Below are 25,687 nucleotides of genomic sequence, written 5' to 3'. Positions count from 1 at the left end.
ATATTGGACGAACTGGGGGGGGCGTAATTCATCCAAGTCAATTCACACGCAACATTAGTCTCACGAGACGCCTCGAGAACCGTCTTTGGAAAGAGTCTAATCTTGGAACATGCCCTGTTCTTTTTCCTGCCTGTATCATTGGCAAGTCATCCATCCGTCCGTCCTTTTTTTTACTTGCAACATGCCGCACACTCCCAGACCACCCAAAAACTAACCCCTTTCCTTCCAACCGAGTTTAAACCCCCAATAGTCATCATGAAAAACTCAAAACGATAAAGAACAAAGTGCTGCAGAGCAAACATCCGTCCATAGATAGATAGATGGACGAGTCAAAGGGAAAAGGCTGTATCCCATTGTTTGTTTGCGCGTGCATATCTCATGCCGACTATCTAGTTGTTTAACCCGTCCTCATCACCGCTGCCCATCATGACCATTGCCAGCCGCTCAAGGAAACAAGAAAAAGAGATAAAAATGAGAAGTAAGTAGTCCTTCATGACCACCGATATACCCGGGCACTCATGCCTTCAGGGAGTAATACTAAGATGAGCGTGAAAAAGGACGTGATATGGGCGAGTCGAGTGGGTCTAATGCCTTGGCCACGGCGCCATCTTGTTCGTCGACGAGACCTTAAGCAAGGTATCCAAGCTCGTCGTCGTCCAGGCGCTCCAGATACTCCTTGTCGAGGAGAATCTCGATGCATTTTTTGATGTCGCTGACCTTTGGCACGAAGCGAGATCGGATCTGGTTGATGGTCTCGCTGACAAGCTGGGTGTGCTTCATCTTCTTTCGTGCCTTCATGATTCGAACAATGGCCGACTGTGAATACGTTAGCACAAGCCTGTTGCAAGAGAAAAGGGGGGCAGAAAAGATACATACCTGGAGAACAAGCTTTCGGTCTTCCTCAATCGTCTTGTTGGTCTCGGCTTCCTCTTGCTTAGCCTCCTTGATTCCACCCAAGTTGAGGTTTACTCGGATCTTCTTGCTCTTGAAGTCGTAGTTAAGACGGAACGTCTTGCCCGGCTTCGGCTTCTCGCCAGTAGGGCCAGACATGATGAGCACCTTGGCCTTGAGAATAACAGCAAGTGCCTGGTCCAACACCTCGCTGCTGAGCTGAGTTGCGCTGAGCATGTCCTCATAGCTGTAGTTATCCTTCTCATTGAAGAGAAGGAGAATGGCCATCTGGTAAATCGATACCTGGAACGTGTAGGGTGTCTTACTGGCCTTGCAGTAGCCAGCCTTAATCTCGCCCTTGCAGAGGTGCCACAACCACGTGAGCTTGCGACCGTCGTGCTTGTGCTTGTAGAAGCGAATGAATCGCTCGATCTCAGCTGCAATCTCAGGAGGTGGTGTAAAGTCGGTGCTTGGGGCAGTCAACGGCCAGAAACCCGTTCCTAGGATGGAGAAGGCCGAATCAACCGACTTGGTGTACTCAACCCCCTCGAGGTGATCTCTAAACTCCTTGTTCAAGTCCTTGGAAATCTGCATGTCCTGGAACATGCGCTGGAGCTTGTTGGTGTACTCGAAACCACAGGCCTCCTTGAGCTTGCTGATCATGCTCGTCTCAGCGTCGTCCGAAGATGAGTTGCTGTGCACGAGACGACGTGCAAGCATTCGGGAGTAGAACTTTTGGAAGACATCCTTGTCCTCAATGTACTTGAACACGGTCATGATCTGACCCAAGGTGCGCTCCAACTCAGCCTCCTCAATACTAGTGCTGCTCTTTCGAAGTAGCACATCCGTGTACTTGGCGAGCAGTTCAGGTGACTTGTTAGAGCCGGCCTTGCAAACTTCGTTCCTGTTCACAAACTCCCTGCAGGCATTGTCAAGGGAGCGTGTGAACTCTGGCTCATCAGTGAAGGCCCTCTTGACCAACCCTTGGTACTGTGTGTGGATCTCCAGCAGAGCATCGACGTAGACCTTGGGTTCCAGCTTGTCGCCCTCCGAAGACTGAATCTTTTGCACAGCCGCCAGGCCAGCTTTCCTCACGTGCGTCTCGAACTTAGAGCGCAGTGGGTCCAGGCCGTCGGGGATTCGGGAGAGTAGTCCATACATTCTCGCCATATCCTCCTCCCGGTCGTTATCCAGGAGGACTTGGAATTCGTCGCGGAGTAGGGTCGAGTGATCGGCAATCAGAGCTTGATTGCAAGTCTTCTTCAGAGGAATTGCTATGTCCTGATGCAGGTACATACGCACACGCTCCTCTTCTTCGTCCAGGCGAGTCTCTGCCTTCTTCATGTACTCCACAATGCTGTTTTCTGACACAAACTGCTTCGACTCGGCCAGGTAGAATTCCTTGGTTGCGTTGAGGAAGGGACGCTCGAAGTGGAAGCGGTAGACATCGAGTGTCGACTTGGAGGGGTCGGCCTCGTCGAGTCCCAGAGACACGAAGGAATCCACAACCTGCTTGATCTGGCCATGTTCAATGGTCTCGCCATTTCGTTGCTTCTCGACGAGCTTCAGGACTGCATCCATAACCTTGGAGCTAACTTGTTCGAACAACACCCGTCTCCATTGTACCAAGTGTAGTGTGTAGACATCGTAGATGTTCTTCTTGCCCTCATCGATCTCTCTCTTGACCCAGTGGCGGTTCAGATAGCGGAAAAGATGATGGATATACTTGGCGGCAACGGTGTAGCGGCCCCATTCCTTGATGTAGAATGTGAGAAGTGCCTCGTCGGTGTGCGCTTTGCTCTGGTTCACGAGACCCTCGAGGTGCTGTTTCAGATAATCGATCAGTTTGTTATACAATTCCTCACCAAGCAGATGAGCTAGCGAGCTGTCAGCATTTCGGTCCCAGTGAGTTTACGCGCGTAGGCTTATCACCTCCTCGGTGGTTAGATTGCATGGCGGGACCATTCATACCAACCGCCTTTTGTGATGTGCAGAAGTTGTGGACGGCACTACGTAACGTTAGCATAGTCCTCGTGGAAGCTATCGCGGAGCGTGACGCACGTATAGACACCCATATACATTTGCATATCGATACCTTGCTCGAGATCGTTCATGACGCGGGAAATGCCTGCCTGGAGGTAGGTCCATCTATCAAGGTCAGCTTCCAGACTCTAGGTGCGCACGATCGGGCAACTCACGTCGCCCCAATGTCTTCCCTGTTAGGTATGGGGGGCATCTGAGTCGGGGCAGCCATCTTTGCAGCCATCATGCGCTGACGGGCAGATGGGGATGGCGGCTTAACGGAGGTGTTGTCGGAGGCGGGGTCAGAATCGAGGGGTCCGACGCGATGTCGTCAGAGTCGCGCTGGGGTCGAGATGCTTCACGGAGCAAGAGTCTCAGAGCTGTGCCCGAGGCGCAAAGACCCAGGGTGGGTGGCGAGGGCGGTACAGACGCTCGTGGGCTTGTCGACCAGTTCGTCAAGGCTGGGTCGAGCTACTCGGACGACACTAAGAGTGAGGTCGAGAACGGGCGCCTTGGGATGAATGGAGGGAGGGCTTTGTCGGGGGGGTTTTGGTCGACAACAGAACTAGAAATAGGCGGACGACTGAGACCTCAGACCGGTTGAGTCATAAAAGAAAAGAAAAAGGTCAGAATGATGCCGAAAGTTAGTGTCGAGAAATGGAGGTAAAGTAGCCAAGGCAGGTAGACGGTGGAAGAGATCAGGCAGTCAGACCGCAGCTGGTGCTGGTCTCATCCATGTGTTGGCTGAGGCAAGGCCAACAGGCAGGCAGAGCGGGACCAGGGAGGCTGAAAATGGACTAGCTGCGGGTTCTGCCGTGGCTTACCGCCCTAGGTTGAGGCTGGGACGGCTCCGATGACAGGGTCCCCTGGAGCTGGCGCCTGGGGGCGGCTGCCTTCAGAACATCAATCTTAGCCGCCTGCGCCACAGGAGCTCATTGTCTCCATCAATTCTGGAGCCATTCATGCCATTCGTATCAATCAGCAATAAAGGCACTTTAATTCCCAGTCTAGCAACAAAGGGCAATCTTGCAGACGAGCCCAAGCTTGCACGCTCAAAAAGGAGTTCATTTTCAAAGGCAAGCAGGTGTGTTACTTTTCAGGACAATGATCCCGAAAGCCTCACTAGGCAGCCAAACTGCAATACAGTAAGCAGCTCAACAATAGCTCCTGTTGGACTACAGCTAGACCATCACACATCATAGCATCTCTTTGCTTCAACCACTCCTCTTATTATGAATAGTATTTACAGCTTTTATTCCGTGACGCTAAGAGATATAGTGTAGTATGTAAGATAGTACAATGAACGCTTCGCGCGCCTTTATACGTGCGATAACAGATTCCCAGGAGCCAACACAAAAAACATTCCCTGCAGAAGGGGGTATTCCAAAAACAAAGAGTCACTCCCAAGCCTTTCCTAACCATGTGCGCCGTCGTCTTCTCCTCCGCCGAGACGCTCAACCGTCCGAAATATGTTTACTGCAAAGTTCATGGTCCAAGCCATCAACCCTATCAGCATGAATGCTGCCAGAGCCTTGGACAGGTTCCGCACCGCGGTGTCTGTCAAGTTGTGGTAGACAAGGCTCTCGAATGCGAGCGCCGTGCTCGCCGACTTGAAGATGATGAAAAAGAGGTCCAGCAAGATCAACGAGATCTTGGAAACAACAGACCGCAGACCCAAAGGCTTTCCTGTGTACTCGTCCCAAATCATGTAGCCAATGTAGGGGATAGCCACACAGTCCACAGCAACAGCAACAACAGATTGCGTCTCCTCGGCGGTGCCTGAACTATCGACATCTTCGAGTTTGTGAATCCGTGCCGCTATCGCAAGGGCAATAATAGACGTGACCATGACGGTCAGTCGAAACATTAGTGGAGCAAGAGAATGCCGTGTAGCCAAATACCATAACCGTTTATATGGACCCAATGTCCTCCTCTTCCGCGATATACGAGCTTCCAAGGCGTTATAAGGCTGCCGTGCCGGGTCGTTAAAGCTTGGTTGAAGATCCCTGAAAGCTTCCATGTCGACGACCTTGGACTCCTCGTTGGGCATGCGGCCCCACGCCGACGAGTGCACAAAATCCGTCCATGCTATGCTCGGCTGCGCCGTCATGGCGGGTTTGTAGCCCGCGACAATGACGGGCTCTGCCGACCTGAGGTGGTCCCATTTCCTGCCGCGCATCGACGCGCGCCCATAGCGCAATATGTGAGGAATTTTCCCCCTCGTTCCCTGGCCTTGGCCCACGAGGGGGTCATCCGGATCTATGAAGCCATCCTTCGATACTCGTCGTTGTGGGTCACTCGGAGATGAGTTGTGCTGAGGTTGAACGGTGCGCAGAGGAGGATGAAGAAGTCGTAACTGGTCGTCGCTCACGGAACCGTGCCTCTCTTCGTACGAATCGATCCAGGCTATTGTCAAGTTCAGCTTGGGCTCAAAAGTCACGCGGGATGACACGGGTTGGGTTGGTCGTGTGCGCGCGAAAGGGGCGCTTACGTGGAAGGGAGCGGGGAGGACGCAGACGAGGAGTTCGACTGTCGAGAGAGCTGCTCAGAGTACGGCCAGAATCATGCGTACGGGGCGAGTCGTAGAGTGTGCCAGTTCGCGGGGGAGAGGGGGACGTCATGGCCTTGGGAGGGCTTCGTCCGTTGGGCACGATCGAGAAGTGGTTCAGCCGGATATTGGAGCCGGCGAGGGCGATCGCAGGACGCACTCAGGCCAAAGGGGCATGGCAATCGACTGCTTGGAGCGCGGCAAAGCCGGCGAGCGCGATGGGGATTGTTGAAGCGATCGAGAGCACCGAGCCTGAACCTCTCTGTGTCTGTTGCACGGGGGGAGGAAGGGCTTTTTTTGAGTTGCGGAGAAATCGACGGGACCGTCAACGGTTTGAGCTCAACGATGAGACGGGAGATTCAGCTCCAATAAACCTGCCTGCCTGCTTGTGGTCCGCGGGTACCGTTTCTGTGGCGGCGCTTCGATGGGCCCGGGCCCCTAGGACACGCGGGTGGGCGGGCTTCTGTAGTTGGTCTGTGCGGGCCGTCACCCACTGGCGTTCAGCGGGTGAGAAGGCCACAGGCCATTGGGTCAGGGGGCATCTTGGACCTCACGGGGCCTCCACTGCCTAAGCTTAAAGCGCTAAGGTCCATCGTCATTGCCAAGGTCAAGGTAGATGCCGCATCCGTGAAGAGTGCCTCGGCCGGTTTCTATCAGGCGGAATGAGATCATCGATCATATCGACTCAACATTTTTCAAGAATCCATTGTTTGTGCTACGTACCGCGGGGAAGAGTCTTCCTGCCATCCATGCTACACCGCATCACAGAATGCATTTCCAAAAAGTCATTTCTTGATGCGGTCGGTCAGCCTAAGCCTGTCGCCCTGCCTACAATGGATGCCCAGGCGCAGAGGCATGTGGGCTGCCTCCCTGCTGCGGCTGTAACAGCGAACACGGCTTCTAATTATACCGGCACCTACGGAGGAGCGTCTAACGACATCACGCGACTGGTGGTCCTATGGCTCCACAACATCTGCAATGGATTCCATGTCTTAGCATCCATATCCCTCTATCTGATGCTCGCAGCCACATTGCAGTATGTTACACGGTTTCAAGTACGAACCTTTCTTTTCCTTTGAGATTACAGTCCTTTCATGCTGCACCCATCTGAATTCCACCATTTTATTTACCCGTACTGGAAAGCTGGCAAGTTCAGGTACAAAGAATGCAAAAGATGGGGTCGATGCACGGGGCATATTATACACTTTGCTTATTCGACAGGATGGTTTCACAAATACCATCAATCTGACATGGATATTGATAGGAATTCACTCTCTGTTGGCAAAGTTCATCTGGCTACCTACCTATGCATGCCATGTACTTCGTAACAGAAAGGCAACAATCAACAAGTAGCAACTCGTGCAAGTCCCAGTCTAAGTTTCAAAGACAGTATACAAATGCGTAACAATTCGGCCTGCATTCATTTCCAACCGTATTCTGTTTTAATAATCTGGCAGGGACTCGACTTACGCGTATTAAAAGTCAACGCGGACGAGAAACCGTCCAATAAAAGCTTCGTTAAAATGACCCCATTGAAACATTTCCTCTTGGCACAAACCTGGTTGCACGACTCCACCGTTCCGTGTCTCCGGATTGACAAAGTGACTCAGTCTCAGTGCCATTGTGACACGAATTGCGGACAATTCTAATCAGAATGTAGAATATTCTCTCTTTGTTATTTCTTTTTCAGTTCATAGACACAGCTAACTATACATTCGGCATGTGATTTACAGCAACGTTGGCCTCTAGGGCCTGAAGAATTGGCCGTATGAGGCCATAAGGGAATCTCCCGCACGATCATTGTGAACCACTGCTATTCAGAAACTTGCACTCCTCTTTCAAAAATGCATCGGTGACCCTCCAGAGTCTTCTGCAACGTGGCACCCAGCATGGGGTAGTCGAGTTCTCCGAGTGTCGAGAGAATATGGTACGATCGAGCGACGCCGGTCTGAACGATGAATTGCGGCTTTTCGGGGGTATAGATAGCAATATCCAACGGTCATAGTAGGCCTCGATTGTATTCTCGGTCGAAATCGTTCGGGTCGGGTCGATAATATGGTCCATCACCGACCAGCTCTGGTCTCGATCTCGCCCTCGCTCTTGTGGAAACCCAACCACTCACCAAGCATGCCTCCGGGCTTTGGTACAGGACACTCCCTCCGCACTCGGTCCTTTCCTTGCTGGACGTCCTCGGCCGACATATCGTTGAACTGCACAATGCCGTCCTCCACCTTGGGGGTGCTGTCCTTCTTCTTCCATCGCATCCGCCGGCCGTTCTCGTCAACCATGATTTCTCCGTCGGCGAATCGAGCCCGTGGCACTGGGCAGGGGAGTAGATGCGGCATCGTGACGACGAGGAAACATGCGGCGACGGTCGTTGCGAAGAGCGACGACGTCATCCGCGATTTGGGGTGAAGAACGGGTGGCATGATCCCGGATCCAAAGAGTGAGGTTCGGGTGAGGGACTCTAGTGGTCTCAATTGACCGTCAGCGTGGGTTTTTGCGAGCTCCGGGTGCCATTGGACTCACAAGGCGACGGTAGCATCGTCCTCCCGACGCGTAGTGACCGGGTCGGCGAGTCGGCGGAGTCGAGGGATTTGTGGTGGTGTCGAGAAATAGCGAAGCTGCTCACCCAAACCTGAGATATCGTGGGGCTCCCATTGGCTACCGACTCTGAGGATTCCTGTCGGGCGCGGCACTACATAAATCCGATTTCTTCGACTTTTGCGCCCCGTGTGGCGGGGCACAAGATGGAAGATCCAACCTATTTCGGCTCCACCCTCCCATTCACGGCATCACCCGCCAGCGCGAATCAATCGCGAAGTCCGACCAGGCCAGGGCCATTTCCCCAATTTCCATCTCCAACACACGCGACCAGCTTTTCTTGCTTCCCCGCGCCGTTATTTCGTTATCTTGCGCGAGATCGCCCAACGTTGCTCTCTCTTCACGACATGTTATGAGCATACGTACCGACACGATCTAGCATCTCCCACCGGCGCGCAAATCGCACGCCCACCTACCCTTGCAATCATGAGCGACCTCGACAAGTGAGGCTCACCAAGGCCGCCGCCGATCATGCTTTGGATCCGCCAGCTAACGCCGACCTCAGGGCGATCGCGCAGTTGCGCTCATGCCGACCGATCCCAGAAGCCCAGGTCCGCGAGATCTGCCACAAGGCGCGGGAGCTTCTCATCGAGGAAGGAAACGTCACCACTGTGATGGCGCCGGTAACGGTATGCGCCACCTCCACCCGAGGCTTGTGATGCTCGGAACGATGGCTGATGCCCAGATCCAGATATGCGGTGATATTCATGGCCAATTCCACGACCTGATGGAGCTGTTTAGAGTGGGAGGCGACGTCCCAGACACAAACTACCTCTTCATGGGTAGGCCGAGCACCTCCCTCCGTTCTCGCTCCGAGCCGCATCTCTGACCATGTTTTCTTTGCGCAGGCGACTTTGTCGACCGTGGTTTTTACTCACTAGAGTCATTTCTCCTTCTCCTATGTCTCAAGGTCCGATATCCTGACAGAATGACGCTCATCCGCGGCAATCACGAGTCCCGACAGATCACCACCGTGTACGGTTTTTACGACGAATGCATAAGAAAGTATGGCAGCGCAAATGTTTGGCGATATTGTTGTGATGTATTCGACTACCTTGCTCTTGGCGCGCTGGTGCTAGGCGCGTCAAACACCCTGTCGCCTGGCGAGCCTGTTGACGACGACACCGAAATCGAAGTTTGCGACCAGAATGGCTCTATCATGAGCAGGTTCCCGAGGCGCAAGCCCGGAGAGAGCTCACAGGAGCAAGCGCAAAGTCCAGGGGGCACGGCGATGGACAAGACGGGTCCTCCAGGCTCAGGCGCCTCGGGCTCCAGCGGCGGCTCTGTTGGAAATTTGGCTGGCGCCGTTCTGTGTGTTCACGGCGGCTTGAGTCCCTTGGTGGACACTGTCGACAAAATTCGTCTAATAGACCGGAAGCAGGAGGTCCCTCACGAGGGTGCCATGTGCGACATCCTTTGGTCAGATCCTGATGAGATCGATGGTTGGGGTCTCTCACCGCGAGGCGCAGGCTTCCTGTTCGGCGCCGACATCGTCAAAGTCTTCAACCACCGTAACGACCTCAGTCTCATCGCCCGCGCCCATCAGCTCGTCATGGAAGGTTTCAAGGAGATGTTTGACGCAAGTATTGTCACCGTCTGGTCGGCCCCCAATTACTGCTACCGGTGCGGAAACGTCGCTGCCGTCCTGGAGCTGACCGAGGACAATTCTGGCATGGGACTGTTTGCCCGCAGCAACGGCGATGTCGGCCGCAGCGATGGCGGTGTCATGGTCGAGGGCAGCTTACCGCCCAGGGAAGGCCCTGCAAGGCGCTACCGTGTCTTTCAGGCCGCGCCGCAGGATTCTAGGGGCATGCCGGCCAAGAAGCCAGTGGCGGACTACTTCCTTTGATTCCATCCAATGTCAGATATCCAATCTCTTCTTTGTTACAACCTTTCGATGGATGCCTTCTTCTACTCTACTGTACTTTCTTCTTTCAGACGCATGGCGGGCTTTGTATCACGGATTACTACGTTAGTTACCAGGTCTTGGGTCACGGATGGGAACGGAGTTTCGTGAAATGCAAGATTTTGTTATCTTTTTACTACCTGAGTAAAATGGGGGGTATCGTTGTACGCCATCCAAATGCTCATCAATGCGATCCATCCATGCAGTCTCTCTCCTCTCTCCCTCTCTCTGCCTAACCAGGTGTGCCCAACTCACACCGAGCCGTCTCATACTTCAAATACGCCCGGGTGTCTCTGCTTCGGTGAGGCCCTAGATCGCGCCCGAAACGGCGTCAATCCCATGATATCATCGCCCAACTTATCAAAGCTCTCAATCGGCCCCCACCTCCCAGAATCAGGGTGACGGTATACAAACTCCCGGAAACGCGCTGCCATCTTGGGCTGCTTGTCCCGGCCCTGACGGGTCAAGAGGTCGGGCAGTTTGGCAAGCTGGTCATACAACTTGGCTCGCGTCTCCGCCCTAGGTTGTCCAGAAATGGCGTCGCAAAGGTTAGATATGGTGGTAAGGACGTCGACTGCCTTCTCGACGTCGGCAATGCTGAACTCAGCATCGGCAGGTAGCATCATAGATGGAGATGTGAAGGGGGCCATCCTTGAGAGCTTGCAGGCAAGCAAGTCTCCTGCGTCATCCTCGACCGTGCTACAGGTTTTCGTGCTTGTATTCCGCACCGAATCAGAGGCAGCCTGGGAGTGCATCTGACTCTTGTGACCCGTCCGGTCTTTCGCACCCTGCTTGGGTTCCAACATGCTGCCTTCCCTCCTGGTGTGGCAGAGTGTTCTCCAGCATCTTGTCTGGGTTGCAGCTTTCCACGACTGTCAGTCTTGTGCCCCTTAGTTACCAGCGAAAGCGCCTCACCTCCCACCTTAAATATCTGTCTCCGCACGCGTCGAAGCGACGGTCTGGGATTTAGCAATTTGCTGGATCCAGCTGGTCCCAGCTGCGCCCGCTCCATCTCGTTTCTATCCACTTCATGCGATGTGAGACTGCTCACACTGTCTTTTCTCTTCGAACCCTTGCCTCCCCCTCCAGAGAAGCGCCAAACACGCCAAACAAGGGCTCACTTCTTCTCCTGCGGCGCCACTTCGGGTGCAGTCGAGATCGATCCTGTCTGGGCGGAGTCTTTGGTCTTGGGGAAGTTGGTGTCGACGGCGGAGTGGCAAGCAAGAGCTTGACTTGCGGAAGACCACTGGCTGGCGCAGTCAAGGGTATGCTGCGTCTGCGCTTGACTATTCCTCTCTCGTCGAACGGTTGTCCTTCGGTCGTGGGAGGGAGATTCGAGGTTTCTGGAGGAGATTTGCGCTTGGTAGGGTTGTGGGCGTTACATACTCGTAGTGCCATGTCCTGGGGCTGTTGGATGCTGTTCGGTGTACTTTCACTGAGAAGTATGGGTGCTTGTTCATGCCTCCACTCAGGGGCAGGTGAATTCGATGTGACCTTTCGGAGGTTCCCAATCCTCGTTGATCCCTCTCGCCCGTTGCTAAATCGAGGCATCTTTCTAGCTGTAGATGTAAATTGCGATAAGCGATAGTTGAAATAGCAAACACTTGAAGTTTGCAGTTCTCGTACCCATCTCACGAATCTCTTGAACAAATACTCAGCAAAGGCAAACCAGAACTGACATCCCTTTGTTGCCAGATCTCGCATCGTCAAAGTCCGGTCCTGAACAGTACACAAGTGACCTGGTGCAAGTTCTTTGAACTTTGTATCCACCGGAACAAGGGATTCGATCCCTTTCATCTGATCTTGTCGTTTTGCTCTCCGGGACATTGCGCAACAAAGTATTTGTACTTTGTCCTTCATGTCAGCTAATGAAGCATGGCCAGGTTGGTCAGTTACGCTTGAAGACTCTCCCTGGACCAGTTGTTTGTCGTTCCCATGGAGTATTGTCGTCGGAATTCGGGGAGCCTGGATGCCAATAAAGCCGGTTTTAGGTCGAGCGTGAATCAGCCAAAACCTCCTCTGTCTCGTAGTTCGTCCGTGGTGCCTTTCTCCTAGAACCGTCGATACCAGCCGGAGGTGTCATCGAGACGAGGTCCCGCATCGATCGAGCTGTTCTACAGAGATTAGCATAACTCCTCTCCCACCTCGGGCAGCCTGCCCGAGGTGGGAGGAGTTGCTAGCCGCCCTTGATATGGACCTCAAGCAAGTTTCGAGCCGTAGGTTTCTAGGCCAGACTCAAGCTCCTTGAAGGCCCCTAGTTCAGTCAACACGGTCCTGAAGGCCCAGGGTCTGGTCCAACGGGGCTGTGAAATGGGTTCATGGGGATGCTGTAGCCCAAAGTTGATGAGGCATCCCCAGGCATAGGAGCCACAGAATAACTGTGCCGCCTCGGATCCTCTAACAAGGGCCCAGGTGCAGCCACCGGGTGGTAGGTTTCAGTGCGCGGTACTTGAGTGCCAGGAAACACCTGCGCGGCGTATTGCTGTGGGTGCATCTGGGACGATATCGATTGCCGTCCTATTGGGGTGGGAACGTTGGAAGGGAGAGGCCGGCCGTATGCTGGGCCGGGTTGGATAGCTTGCCCTGGCTCCCACAGGGAGGAGCTGCTCGTCGAGACGCTAGCAATGGAGGTTTCGCGACTCTCTTGCGGCGGCACAACATAGGAGACACCAGGATCGAGAGGAGCAGGTCTCCTGGGCGCTATAACGTGCTGGAGAGACTGAACAGCGTCGCTAGGGTTGCTCGAGGGGAAGTGGGGGATTGGCGTCGGGTCGGTCTGGGCTGCCGCGCCGCCGGTGTGCAAGTAACTAGATATGTAATCATCGGTGATGCCGTGTCGGTTGAGGAGACCACGAAGCTGACGGTTCTCCTCAGCCACCCTCCTGGCGGCCTGCTGGACTTCAGAGGACGCCTCGACGCCCTGGAGCTCGTAGACTCGAAGTCGTTGCTCGAGCTCCTGGAGATACTCTCTTCTGCGAGCCCGCGACCTCCTTTGGTTGTCTCTTATCCGGGCAAGATTGGCCTTTTGCTATGGAGAGAAAAATGCTAAGATTAGGAACAAGGGTCGAGGGGAAAGGTTGAGGTTTGGGCTAGGGCGGGCCACATACTGCCGGCGTTGACATTTAGCCGTCTTGTGACTTGACAGAACAAGTAATAGAAGTTTCGCGACGAATGGAGGGCATCTAGGTCAGGTTGCGATTCTCGGAGCAATAGCTTGGGGAGCGCAAAGGTGGTGGTGGCCGGCCAACCCTGAGCAGGGTCGATGAAGCTGGAGCTGAGCTGGAGCTGGAGCTGGATGATGAAGTTGGAGCGAGTTCAGACGAAAAGCAGACAGGCCCGGCAGATGACGCCTTTCCTTTTATCGAAAGGGGGAATGGGGCGCGAGGAGTGACATATAAGTTGCCGGGATTTTTACAACGAGCCAAAACGATAAGCTCACGAAGCTGGGAGGGAGGAGGGCAGCCACAGCAATCGAAAGCAGCCACAGCGAGCGACAACCACTTTTGAAGATGGCAAAGGAGCCGCCGGGGTCTATAAGTATCGAATACTTCTGCAGGAATCCAGGGCCCGTCCTAGCCCGGAGAACCCCATCGAACGGACGGGGCAGCCCTATTGGGACCACCACGACCGACGAGTCGGCGGGGATGCGAGACCATCTGTGCAAGTGGCAGCCCGTTGCGTCCAAAGGCCTGCAGGGCTACACTAAGAGCAGATTCGCGGGCTAGACAGCATACGGCGCCGTACAGTAGAACCCTGGCGCATGCTGCAAAGAAAACGGCGTAGCTAGCTGTTGAAGCAGCGCAGCAACGCTGCGTTGCGCTGCCCAGGTCTAGAGGCCGAAGGCCCAGCACGACGGCCACCCAGCGCCACCAACTCATGGCGCCCGTCATGGGCGAAATCGAGGCAAGCCACTCTCGGCACGAGTGCCGCAACTGTTGCCAGCTTAGCTTGTCCAATATCTCCTTGCCTTTGAAGGAGGCGAACGAAGTTGCGTTGCGATTGCGTGGTAAGGGCGTGGATGCAAGCCAGGGGGGTGGCAGAGGTGTCTGGATAGAGGCAGGATGGATGTCAGGGTTGGTGCTGTACAGCAAGGCTGATGGTTGGATTAGTAGACGTGTGTGTGCGAGTGTATGGAAAGCTATGAAACCACGTCTTTTTCGAGACCCGGAGCAGCTGTGCCCAGCCAAGCTGTATGTACTGTAACCGACAACTCGAGCTGGAAAGCTGCTTCGTGTTGCCAGCCAGCGAGAAGGTCTGGCATAATTGGGCACAATGTGGCTGGGTAGTTTTTTTGAGTTTACGCGAAGCGGAGTTGGAGCTGAAATGACGGAGGCCCGGTGCCAGGGAGCGACGAGGCCCGGTGCAGGTCCTGCACTGCAAGCCGGCGGTGCTAATAATGATTCAACGGGCCTCGGCGTGTGGTCGGACAGAGCCCACCGGCGGCGACGACATTATTCGCTTCCTCCCAGTCGGCACCCTTTGGCGGGGATATGCACCGCACAGAGGGTTTCGCACCTCACACCCTCTCTCTTGGACCTCGCTGCAGAACCAGACGGGCTGGCGTGAGCCGTTTCGCCCCTTGTGGCGGTAGAGGTGGTGGTGTAAGTCAGGCAGGGTGTGCTATGGCGAAGATCATAGCTGAGCCACGCTCTCATAACCGCGAATCCTTGAGGTCGGGTCATTGGGAGACTTCAAGGTTTGAAAGTCTGAAGCCCTCCCAAACACACCGAGCTGCAAGACTCTTGTCGCCGCTCCTTGAATCGCGCGGCGGGCGCAACGCAACAGCGGGCAGGGCCAGAGGAAGCAACTTGGGCGAGTTGAGTGGACTGCCGCAGCAGCGTCTTCCCTGGCTCGACGGCAAACGCCTCTCGTCATTCGGCCATAGCGGCCGGCATCTTGGAGAGAGATTTGGTCTCAAGACAGGCATCCCTTTGGCTGCGAGCTAGGACCCTGGTGACACCATTCCCCACGCTACCGGACAAAGGCTAAGCTTTGCTAGGGTGCCTTGCCGGACGCCGTCTGTTTCTTTTGGGGAAGATGTCGATGGACTTTTTTGAGGGAAATCAAGACCAGAGGCCGGTGATGCCGCTAACGAATGCACGGCCGCCCGCAGCCAGGGGAACGAATATGAAATCCGACGACAAGAGCTCTGGCGCCCGGTAATTCGGTTTGGTGATGGCCCAAGACCGCAGCCCGATGCTGCGTTATGCAGAGCTGGATCTGATTGATCAACTCGTCGACGACGCCTGAGCGGGAGGTCCAGGACTGGGCTCGGGTGATTGCTGAGGAGGTAACCCATGACCATGATCCATACGGAGAGAGCGAGTGCATAGCATCCAACGATTCAGTGCAGAATCGAGAACGCCGGGATCAGCAAAACAAAAGGAACAGAGCAAGGCGAGACAGGCCCGAGCCTGGACCAACCGAACAGTCAATGCTGCAGAGGCCGTCGAGGCGGACAAGGACGCAATGTAACGCACGTGGAGTTGTACCCATGATTCAGAGAAGAAAGCAGCGCAGTGCAGTTGAGCAGTCACTAGTAGGGGCGCAAGGTGTAGGTAGCGAGAGGAATGCAGCGAGCTCAAGATGAAGGCGAGTTTTGTTTTGTTGAAATGTGAAAAGTGACCTGTTGACGCCCTTGTTTCTGCAGGTTCCAGGTTGTGTTTTACAGCTGCCGTAGCAAGGCACCGATCGAGGAGTTGGGCAGACGCCTAGAAGATCATGGCAGATGCGCCTGCCTCGCCTGGGATGCGCGCCTGCAGTTTTTGTCGACCGATGTCCAGGCTGGACCTGAAATCTCGATCTTGGCGGAAAGTGACCTGGAACGTACCTTCCCAAGGGTTTGGGACACCAGGTCTGGGGGGCTTTTTTGGGGCTGAATCCAGACAATTCGATGGGCGGCCCCCACACGGTATTTGCCGGCCGTTGGGGGTGGGAGCCTTTCCGACACGACGGGAGTCTTACTCTTACTCGACCTTATTAGGGGGCCAGCAGCCACAGCCTACCATTGGATTGGGTACCGGGCCCCTCTGAGGTTGTAAGCCCAGTTGTCGCAATAACCACCAGGGGGGAAACTAACTAATGAATTGCTGGATCTCTGCTACTATTGCAAAGAGGCTAAGAGCTACTGAAACGCCTTCGGTCAAGAGAGGCTACTGTAATTAACTAAACCGCCGGCACGGGCTGCGGGCGGCAATCAGTGTCACGAGCTGCCCAACTCCTCCCGCTAGCTGAGCGGCAATCGACAAGATGGGATATCATGGAGGAGGGCCACGAGCTCAGGGTCTCGTCGAGGCTTGTCCTAGGGCGAAAGAGGTGAGACTGGTGAGTGCTCATCTGTCCTATCGACGTCTTCACTACGTAAGACAGGGAATGGTGTGGTCGGACGATTTTCCTCAAGTCCCGGCGGTGGATTACGGCGCCGGCATTTGACCCGGGATTTTCCACTCTTTCATCTCTTCTCATCGTCAACTCCATATCAAAGCAAGGGGCGGCGACGTCAGATTATTCAGCTGCTCGTGCTCTGCGCATCCCGGCCAATTGCTCCACAAAGAATAAACTACACGTTAGGACTGGCTCCCGGGGCCATGGTGATGGGAGCCGGGGCGTCGGGCTTGTCGACCGCCTCCAAGGTGTTGGTGATGCTGCTTGGACGGCGTCAGAAATCACACCCACCAAACGAAATAAGGAGCATCATACAAGGGCTGCCCGAGATCTCTCGCTTTCATCCCAACCCCCCTGATCCCGAGGATCTGGGAGCATGTAACGTCTTGGCAGTAATCACCCCGGGAGCCAGTCGGCGACGCCCATTCACCAAAACAACCTGGGAAGCAGAAAAAAAACACGTCGGTCATCATGATAAAGCAGACCTGGTGGATTTACATGACCCGCTATTGCCCGCTCCTGCCCGGGCTTTCCCCGGCCGCGGAGCTGCCGTTAAAGGTGGGTCACTGCGCCTCTTTCCCCCGGCATCCACTATCGGCCTCTCCTCTCCTCTCCTGTCTCCTCCTTTCTTTCACTTACAGCCCGTACAAACCATCCCTCCCTTGCCTGCAGCTCCGTTTACTTCCACATTCCGACAAACATCCGTTTTTCGCCCCCTCAAGTCAGAAGGCCCAGCACAGCGGCGTCGAGACGCCGAGGGGCCGCGTCCAATCAGATCTCATACAGCCAGGTCATCAACACTCCGAGGGTCTGGGTGTGGCGCCGGGCGACTCAGGCTTATGCGCCGCAGATCGCCCACCAGAACCCGAACGAGCTGAACTGTCGGGCCGTCGACCACAGGTGAGCATGGTTTGTCGGAGGTTTTTCAAGGCCAATACGCACCGAGGACGCAGCCTACACGTCAGTTGCACGACTCAGGATGACGATGAAAAACGTGGTTTTGCGGGTCGATAGGCATGGCCGATTGGGAATCGGAAAAAAGCATGTGGCAGCTGTGTAACGTCGTGTCCCGCTTCGCTCAGGCCTCTTGACCTTTTGCTTACCTGAGGCTTCCTTGACTCGAGCGGATTGACAGGTTGACAGCCATCTCTGGAGAGGCAAGTATCAAATACTTTGACTGATATTGGGCATGATATTCATGGCAACTCGGCGGAGGCCATCGCGATCCCACCCTCCTTAAGAGTCAGTCTGCAGTTAGTAAACCTTACCAGCTTGTCAACCACGTGCTCAACTGCCTTTGGTAAACTTCGTCCCGCAGCACCGTCTCAAACTCTTCCCGCTTCACTAGCAGCACATCCTCATCGGCCGCCGCCCCAGTTTCGTGGAAGCGTCGTCTTGCCTCTCGAAACTCTTGCGTGGCCTGCCGGAACCTCACCCTCCGCCTGACTCAATAAGCTTTCGCGGAGGCACTGCGAGCAGAGATGCGGGATCCAGCCCCGGTCCGGGAGTGTTCGTGGCAAGAGATGCAAACCCTCCTTTGTCAATAGTCTCGCCGGTACGCTGTGCCCGCAGCCCGGATATTTTAAGCAACTCTGGCAAAAGGGACAACTCTTGTGTCTCCGCAACCACTCTTCGAGACACCGTGAGCATGCTGCGTGCCCGCACGGCATCATGCTGAAGGTTTTGTCGTCAACTAGTTCTGTATCCGACTTGATCTCGCAGTGAGCCTGACGGCATATCTGGCACTCCAACTTTGGAGGCTGATCAATAAGAAACGTGACCTTGGGGAACGGGAAGAACGATTCCTGTGGATTATAGATCCGGTGGGGTTGAAACCATGATGAGAAGGCCGGCAAAACCTTGGACCTGAGCCATGAGCCGGAACCTATTGTTTGATGTGGTTGCGTCGATGGGGAGCCGGATTCTTATCCGATGCTCGAGTCCGTAGATACTTTTTACGGGTCCGTCGGGTGCGTTCTTCCACCATTTTATAAGCTTTACTTGCGTTTTATTTATCTGTTAGATTTGCTAGGTTGGTTTCCAATGTTGTTTGGTTGTGTTGGTTTCAGAGTGCTTGCAACTGGGTTGTTGCTTTATGATAAGTTGTGATTATTGACTACTGAATTATGCTGGTTCTGACAAGGGGAACCTCTGAACGGGCCAATGCCACTTACACGACAAGCCAGAGAGAGCACAGTCATGTCTGTTCGGCCATTCTTTACGTCGAGTCAAGGGGCATCCTCTTTATTCGATTCATTGCGGTTGTAAGTTGTCGCCCCGCAACGGGGGTGTTCTCTTATCCACCAACATGTTGTTCTCCCTTCACTGCGGGACTTTCGAAGCCATGACGACTTTGAAATTCCAACCAACAGACAATCTGCAAGTGTGGATGCAACGGTAGACAGCCAAGCACCGCCTCAAACATTGTCCCTGAAGTCCAAAGTGCTCGCGTTTCAGAAAGACACTACTGGGGAAATTGCTCTAGGTAAGACATTGACAACGAGGCGAGCCCAGTCGCAAACAGATCGCCAGGTGTTGCAGATTGTTGCCGCACGCAATAGATGATGTGCATACCAGCTCGCCTCACCTTTTTTCCCCCTCTGGGCGTCTAGATTTCCCTATTCCGTCGACCGATTCTGCGCATCGCAATATTTGCTGCTGGTGTTGTCCGCGGGGAGGACCGGAGTCGGTCCGAGGCGCTACGGAACATTGCGACTTCACTCTTGGACTCTTTGATTTGCCAAAACGTACCTGGTTGAAACCGCGCCGGTCCTAGTCCGCCGTAGCCCGTGGAGACATTTGAGATGAACGGCGACCAAAAAAAGTGACCTGTTATATCTAGATGTGTCCTCTCATGAAGGCCCTTCATGATCCCCCTCATCTTGGATCTTTTGAAACTCCCAGCAGCAAACTCAGTCCTAAGCTCGGCTGCAACTCCTCAATTCACGGTGATGAAATGTTTACGTCAGGGCTACGTCGAATCGCCCATTTTTAAAGTGCGGCTCAAAAAGGAACCCGCGTCTGATTTACGGGCCTTGGCAATGGATGGCGCCGTCGTCTCCCTAGTGCCTCAAGTCCAAATCCCCGCTTCCAAAATATAGTCTGGCGACTCGGCCGAGGGATCCGCTGCGAACGGGCCTTTTGCTGGCTCACGGGCTTTCATGTGTTTTCCTCTTTTCGGGTTGTAGTAGCGCACCGGGGAAATCAAGGACCCGAGGTATTGTCGGCCCGGGAATGGGACGGAGTGCCGGTGCCCACCTGCCGGAAAAGTGGATCCGGTCGGAGCCCGGCTTTGAATACGAACACCGGCTCTTAGATCGGGAAGTGGGAGCGGCGATTCAGCGAACAAAAAGGACATGGATCAAGTCATGATATTCCCACTGCTGCTTCAAAAAGGATAGTGTTTATTCCATTGCGGGAATGGTGGTGGGACTTGCGACTCGTCTTGATGACAGCCCTTCGGGCCGGCTCGAGCGTACGCCTCGGCGTGCTTGGAAGTTGGCTTTGTAACGTCGCAAGACCACAACGAGTTGTTCGGGCTGTGCAGCATGCACTACTATGCTATGTATGTACTATGTACAATGAACAATCCAGTCGGTCGCATGAACTAATGTTAGCCGTTAGATCAGCGACAGGGTTGGGCGCCCCGTCCCCTTTGTCTCCATCAGCTCATCTCGCCTGGTCTCAGCCGCTCCCCACAATGTTGGCTGCTGATTCTCGGTGGTAAAAAAAAAATCCCGAGACAGAAGTTTTTTGCTTTCTTCTTCCCGGGGATTCAAGACTATTGTTTGACCGAGATTTGGCTCGGGTAGCAAGTAACGACGCCAGTATGAGAGTTGCTGATATATGGGTACATTCTCAGTCCATTTGGGTGACGTTCAAACTTGGGCTTGTGGATCCATCCTTGGTTGCCCCGGTTCCCGTTGCTGGGGACTAACTAAACAAAACCTGGACCAGGATCTTTTACCAAGTCAAATAACCGAGCGAATCCTCCTTTCCTACGTCTGTCAGCCTCGAGCATCCTCCTATGAAAATTCCCTGTATCATGCTGTAGCGGAGTGCTCTTGGCATCTGCGTTGGGCACTGCATCGCTGTCCATGCATCTCGGCTCGTGTTTCACTGCGTCATTGTATCCGGTTCAGATCAGCCCACGGCATGACTGCCAGCCAACCCATGCACGAAGAAGAAAAAAAAACAGCCTTATTAGGGGGCTGCCGAGCAACTGTGACTATCACTTGACCAATGCACTTTCTTGTATTTGACCTCGTAGCTTCCCCCATCAACGGCTGCCATCTGTCTGTCATCTAATAAACTTCCCGTCTCTGCGCGCCTGGTGTCAACTCCTCCCGAAGCCTCATCCATATTCGCATCGCTTTGACATATTCTAGCAAAGCTACACAACTTCAACTATCATCATGCCCTCTTTCAAGACCGTCTTCGCTTCGGCTGCTCTGGCCTGTCTCGCCAGCGCCGAGACCATCAGGGTCACCGCCTCCAGCGACAATAAGTTCGAGCCCGATGAGATCAAGGCTGAGAAGGGCGATGTTATCGAATTCCACTTCGAGCCCAAGAACCACAGTGTCGTCGCTGGCGACTACCGCTACCCTTGCTCTCCTCTCGATATCGGCACTGGTTTCTTCTCCGGTTTCGTTCCCACTGATGACGGCACTGCTGTATGTCAATCACAATTCTCTCATCCAAGTGCAGCTCAGCTAACTCCCTCTAGGACAAGGTCTTCCGGGTCACCGTCAACGACACTGAGCCCCTACCTTTCTACTCCTCTCAGGGTAAGGAGTGTCCTAATGGCATGGTCGGCATCATCAACCCCAGTGAGAACAAGACTCTGGACGACTACAAGAAGGAGGCCGCTAAGCTCAGCTCGGGCGTGAGCCCGGGCAGGACGGTCTTTGGCGGCAGGCTGGTCGATGAGGATGATGCGGACTCCGACGACAGCGACAGCAAGGACAGCGACGACAAGGACTCCTCAGGGAGCAAGGACGGCGATGACAAGGACAACGCTGCTGGTACCCTCGGCGCTCCTCTGGCGGGTATTTTGGCTGTCGGCCTTGCCCTCATCATGGCTTAAGCGGTGGATTTAAAAGGTTCAGGAATGCGACATGAAATTAATGATATGCCTACGAGGCTGGATAGGGCGCAGTGGGAACTAATTTAGCTGGGTCTATAATCGTAATGCCCACGATCCTGTAGATAATACACTGACAACCGGGCCATTTGCCCTTGTACTTGAATGCCGCTTGATCATCGTGAAATGTATATGTGTATGGCATTGGGATAATCGAGCTTGGCTTTTGTTCAAACTCACATTATATATGTGCCATGTAGGGCTAGTTCTACTTATAGATAGATGTTGTGGTTGTGAATGGATGCGAAGAGCTCCATGCTGAGTCGTGAGATACGGTTTAGATAGTGTAGGCGCTGGGTATGTGTGAATAAACCTATTGGCAGTGGTTTGCAATCTCAAAAGCTGGTCTGGGCCTGTGGTTAGGAGTCTTATAGCCATTGTCTTCCTTCACTCGTGTCGACAAGCTTGTCATATGATGCCACCTCCCTGCCTACTTGTCGGCATATCCGCCGATGCAGCTGAGGAACATGCCGGCCAGATGCATTTACCCTTGCAGAAGCCTCCAGCACTACATCATCACGAAATCACTCGGAAATCAAACTCCTGGGTAGCAGTGACATGGATCGCGGACATGGAACATTTATCATGTGAAAGTGAGGGCACATGACCATTGCTTATGGGTGATCAGGAGCTCGTGATCATCTCGAATCTTCCTCCAGGGTAGGTCGAACTGATTATCCCCAGATTGATAAGCGACAACGCCCGTTAGTGGACCTCGGCACAATAGACTGGGGCGCTTAAACTACGGGCGGGACTATTCGGATCTAGGAACAACATTGCCGGGAATCACTTCTAAACCCGGCCCACATCGTCATCGCCTCAACACCGAATTCGCGGGCTTTCTCCATGGCTTGCATCCTTCATATCCCGACCCCTCCTCCGTAATGCGCGCGAGCGACCGGCTACTAGCGACTCCAATCCCATTCAACTGACACGAAATCGAATATCATGCGCGGTGGTGCGAGGTGTAGTGCCTCTCTCCGCCAACTACGGCTTTCCCGGCCGTTGGCGGATGGCGGCCGGTATGCGAGGGCCCTTCGGACGAGCGCGGCGCCACAGGCGTTCAGGTCGCTGCCATATTGCCGCACGCAACGGCCGGAACTTGCGATCCAGGGCGCCAGCTTGTCGACGTCGTGCGCCAATCGATCTCGGTCAATGGCTACAGTTGTCGACGCGGACCCCATTGTCCACGACGGAGGTCCAATTCCAGAGTACGATAGGCGGGTGGAAGTGGGCAAGTTGCGAAACGACGAGCATCAAAGAGGTGAGGACTTTGACGGGACAACTGTGAGGCATTGGCTGACCGAGGACAAGGCATTATTCAGAATCTTCAGAATCTCCATGGGGAACTGCGCAATTATAACGCCCCGCCCGTCAAGCACCCGAGCATCGAATCTCTCAAGCTCACACCCAAGAAATCTGTATTCTCGTCGCTCTTCAGCAAGGGCCCAAGCAAGCCCGCCATTGGAGATATCCCCAACAACCTTCCTCGAGGCCTGTATCTGTACGGCGATGTCGGATGCGGCAAGACCATGTTGATGGACCTGTTTTATGAGACCCTACCTGCATCTGTGAAATCGAAAACCCGCATCCACTTTAACAACTTCATGCAAGATGTTCACAAGAGGTTGCACCGCATCAAGATGGAGCATGGAAACGACATTGACGCTGTGCCATATATCACGGCCGAGATTGCTCAGCAGGGCAACGTGCTTTGCTTCGACGAGTTTCAGTGCACAGATGTGGCAGATGCCATGATTCTGCGAAGGCAAGCATCTTGATTCATGTCCAAGCCGGTGCATACTAACATATGCTAGACTACTGGAATCCCTCATGTCTCACGGCGTAGTGTTGGTGACAACATCCAACAGACACCCCGACGAGCTGTACAAGAACGGTGTCCAGCGAGAGTCCTTCATCCCCGCCATCGATCTCCTCAAGAACCGCCTACATGTCATCAACCTCGATTCACCAACCGATTACCGTAAAATTCCCCGACCGCCTTCCGATGTCTATCATACGTCTCTCGACAGCCACGCCCATGCCCACGCGGAGAAGTGGTTCCGATTCCTCGGTGATCCTGAGCAGCCTGAGCCTCGACCAGAAATCCAGAAGGTCTGGGGCCGAGAGATCTATGTTCCCCGAGTCAGTGGGCGAGCAGCCTGGTTCACCTTTGACGAGCTCATCCGACAACCAAAGTCAGCAGCTGACTACCTCGAATTGGTCCGTTCTTACGAGGCTTTTATCGTCACTGACATTCCCGGAATGACTCATCAGCAACGTGATCTTGCCCGTCGATTCATCACATTCATCGATGTCGTATACGAGGGTAATGCCAAGCTGGTCCTAACCACTGAGAAGCCCCTCACTGAACTCTTTGTTTCCCGGGACGAAATCGCCGAGAGCCTTATGAAGCAGGGCTTGAAACACGACCAGGCCGCAGAGGCCGCCAAGAACGATTTGGAACACAATGTGGACAACCTCAAGGACTCTAATCTCTTTGCTGGATCAGAAGAAGCCTTTGCCTTTGCCAGAGCGTTGAGTCGACTGCGGCACATGGAGAGCAAAGAGTGGGTAGAAAGGGGCATGGGCCTCGAGAGCCAGGGCGGCAAGCAAGAGCAGGAGAACTGGAACAAAACGAGGAGTCGACAAATGGAGGATTCGATGTAAAAGGAGGATTTGGTTTGTGACATATGCATTATACCCGGAGCGCTGACTCGGCATAGCGAGCGTCTGCCTGGTTTGTATGAATTACCTATGAGTTGATGTTTGTTGGATACAACGTGTATGAAATAGAGAATACAAGTTGGGTTGAGTACATATAAGCCATATAAACACCGTTTTGTTACATGTTTTGTTAACCACTCATGTGATGAATCCTGTGTCCATTCTTCCCCATCACCTCCGGTGAGCAGTTCAGTAGATTCCTGGAAGGACGGTCCACTTCACATCCTTCTTGAAACTCTCCCACTGCTCACCATATCTTTCACTGCAGTACCTGTTCAATGACGGCACAGCTCTGGTGACAAAGTCCCATGCCTGTCCGCCGCCCATCACAAGCCCAGCAACCAGTCCACTCGACGCGAAACTGTAAGCGCCGCGCCAGAGGGCATATCCGCCGTAGTTGATGTGTCGTGCCCAGTTCCACAGCCCCGATCGCATCACCTTGCCCTTGTTGGCCGGGTTGTCCTTGAACACCTTGCGCTGATACTCGGACACAACCTCGAGGGCAATACCGACGGTGTAGAGGGCAGGCCCGACCACGAGCGGATACGGAATACTGGTCCCCGGGAAGGCGGGCGCCTTGGTAGAGCTGGTAGCGGCGGCGACGAAGAGCAGCGTGTTGACCGAGTTGACAAAGCTGTTGTATACGCTGACAGTTATGGCCGCTGTGGGAGGGAAATATATCTCCGACAGCTTGACGAGCCAATAGCCCTGCTTGGCGGCAGAGCCAACTGCCATGGCAAAGATGATAAGATGTGAGAGCGGAAGGCCAAGGGCGTCTATGGCCTGGATACCAGTGTGAATGATGGCATCGGGAGAGATGGATGAGATCCCGAGGTTTCCAAGGAGAGCGGCGCCACCGCCGGCGAGGAGGCTGTATTGGAGGACCGGATCAAGGCCTCGAAGGCCAAGAAAGGTGATTGTGCCAGCCGGGCTGGACTTTTTCACATCGCGCTGGATAAATTCCTTGGATCCGCCCTTGTTAGATTCCGCCATGGTTAAGATCTGTTCTTGCAACGATGATGCAAATGAGATGCTACGAGGTCAACGTCATGGACGTTGGAGCTTGATATATACTCTTGCGCTACTGTGCGTCGGCGACTTTTAGAGACGTCGCGCCTGAAAGAGCCAATCGCCGTCGAGGTCGGAACAGCCACGGCTCCGAAGACCGACATCTTGAGAGGGACCGGCGCCGTGTGGAGACCGGATACGGACCTTTCTCAGAAATCAATCGGCCTTAGTCCGTACGGAGTAGGCTTTTGGCTGATTTTCCCATGCTTAAGCGCCATTAAGCGACCCGTAACTGGATGCTTTCGATACAATACGGTGTAGATAGGCGCCTGATTATCAAGCAACTCTGCTGGATGAAGTGGTTTGTGACAAGAACTAGTGATAACAAGCCCATCTTAGAGACGGAGCTGTGCGACGGATATAGCGCGGTCTTTGCCAATGTCTGTGCCAGATG

At 54.1% G+C, this 25,687-nt stretch overlaps 8 protein-coding genes across 8 annotated transcripts; 3 read left to right on the top strand and 5 right to left on the bottom strand.

The window, feature by feature from the left end:
• Positions 1 to 627: 627 nt before the first annotated feature.
• On the bottom strand, positions 628 to 3,157 carry LRP88_13488 (cullin CDC53; the record flags this gene model as incomplete). The annotated part of the gene is made up of 4 exons (XM_083249852.1): positions 628 to 816; positions 877 to 2,768; positions 2,987 to 3,039; positions 3,090 to 3,157. The coding sequence occupies 4 exons, from the start codon at positions 3,155 to 3,157 to the stop codon at positions 628 to 630; spliced, it is 2,202 nt and encodes a 733-aa protein (XP_083094186.1).
• Positions 3,158 to 4,327: 1,170 nt separating this feature from the next.
• On the bottom strand, positions 4,328 to 5,534 carry LRP88_13487 (phospholipase D regulator; the record flags this gene model as incomplete). Its single annotated transcript, XM_083249851.1, has 2 exons — positions 4,328 to 5,319; positions 5,405 to 5,534. The coding sequence occupies 2 exons, from the start codon at positions 5,532 to 5,534 to the stop codon at positions 4,328 to 4,330; spliced, it is 1,122 nt and encodes a 373-aa protein (XP_083094185.1).
• Positions 5,535 to 7,524: 1,990 nt separating this feature from the next.
• On the bottom strand, positions 7,525 to 7,890 carry LRP88_13486 (uncharacterized protein; the record flags this gene model as incomplete). Its single annotated transcript, XM_083249850.1, has 1 exon — positions 7,525 to 7,890. The coding sequence occupies one exon, from the start codon at positions 7,888 to 7,890 to the stop codon at positions 7,525 to 7,527; it is 366 nt and encodes a 121-aa protein (XP_083094184.1).
• Positions 7,891 to 8,491: 601 nt separating this feature from the next.
• On the top strand, positions 8,492 to 9,914 carry LRP88_13485 (Metallo-dependent phosphatase-like protein; the record flags this gene model as incomplete). Its single annotated transcript, XM_083249849.1, has 5 exons — positions 8,492 to 8,508; positions 8,571 to 8,694; positions 8,757 to 8,847; positions 8,914 to 9,200; positions 9,267 to 9,914. 5 exons carry the CDS (start codon positions 8,492 to 8,494, stop codon positions 9,912 to 9,914), a joined length of 1,167 nt encoding a protein of 388 aa, XP_083094183.1.
• A 2,320-nt stretch (positions 9,915 to 12,234) lies between these two features.
• Positions 12,235 to 13,093, bottom strand: LRP88_13484 (uncharacterized protein; the record flags this gene model as incomplete). Its single annotated transcript, XM_083249848.1, has 2 exons — positions 12,235 to 12,999; positions 13,079 to 13,093. The coding sequence occupies 2 exons, from the start codon at positions 13,091 to 13,093 to the stop codon at positions 12,235 to 12,237; spliced, it is 780 nt and encodes a 259-aa protein (XP_083094182.1).
• Positions 13,094 to 20,770: 7,677 nt separating this feature from the next.
• Positions 20,771 to 21,441, top strand: LRP88_13483 (cupredoxin domain-containing protein; the record flags this gene model as incomplete). The annotated part of the gene is made up of 2 exons (XM_083249847.1): positions 20,771 to 21,028; positions 21,082 to 21,441. 2 exons carry the CDS (start codon positions 20,771 to 20,773, stop codon positions 21,439 to 21,441), a joined length of 618 nt encoding a protein of 205 aa, XP_083094181.1.
• Positions 21,442 to 22,653: 1,212 nt separating this feature from the next.
• LRP88_13482 (AFG1-like ATPase-domain-containing protein) lies at positions 22,654 to 24,168 on the top strand (the record flags this gene model as incomplete). The annotated part of the gene is made up of 3 exons (XM_083249846.1): positions 22,654 to 22,762; positions 22,813 to 23,224; positions 23,316 to 24,168. 3 exons carry the CDS (start codon positions 22,654 to 22,656, stop codon positions 24,166 to 24,168), a joined length of 1,374 nt encoding a protein of 457 aa, XP_083094180.1.
• Positions 24,169 to 24,414: 246 nt separating this feature from the next.
• On the bottom strand, positions 24,415 to 25,218 carry LRP88_13481 (uncharacterized protein; the record flags this gene model as incomplete). Its single annotated transcript, XM_083249845.1, has 1 exon — positions 24,415 to 25,218. The coding sequence occupies one exon, from the start codon at positions 25,216 to 25,218 to the stop codon at positions 24,415 to 24,417; it is 804 nt and encodes a 267-aa protein (XP_083094179.1).
• Positions 25,219 to 25,687: the final 469 nt, after the last annotated feature.

This window comes from Fusarium phalaenopsidis (assembly GCF_050370095.1).
Source record: "Fusarium phalaenopsidis strain FUZ10S chromosome Unknown contig_32332, whole genome shotgun sequence".
NCBI classification, from domain to species: Eukaryota; Fungi; Ascomycota; class Sordariomycetes; order Hypocreales; family Nectriaceae; genus Fusarium; species Fusarium phalaenopsidis.
Note: the sequence above shows the minus strand (reverse complement) of the source record. Positions and strands in the feature narration are given on the sequence as shown.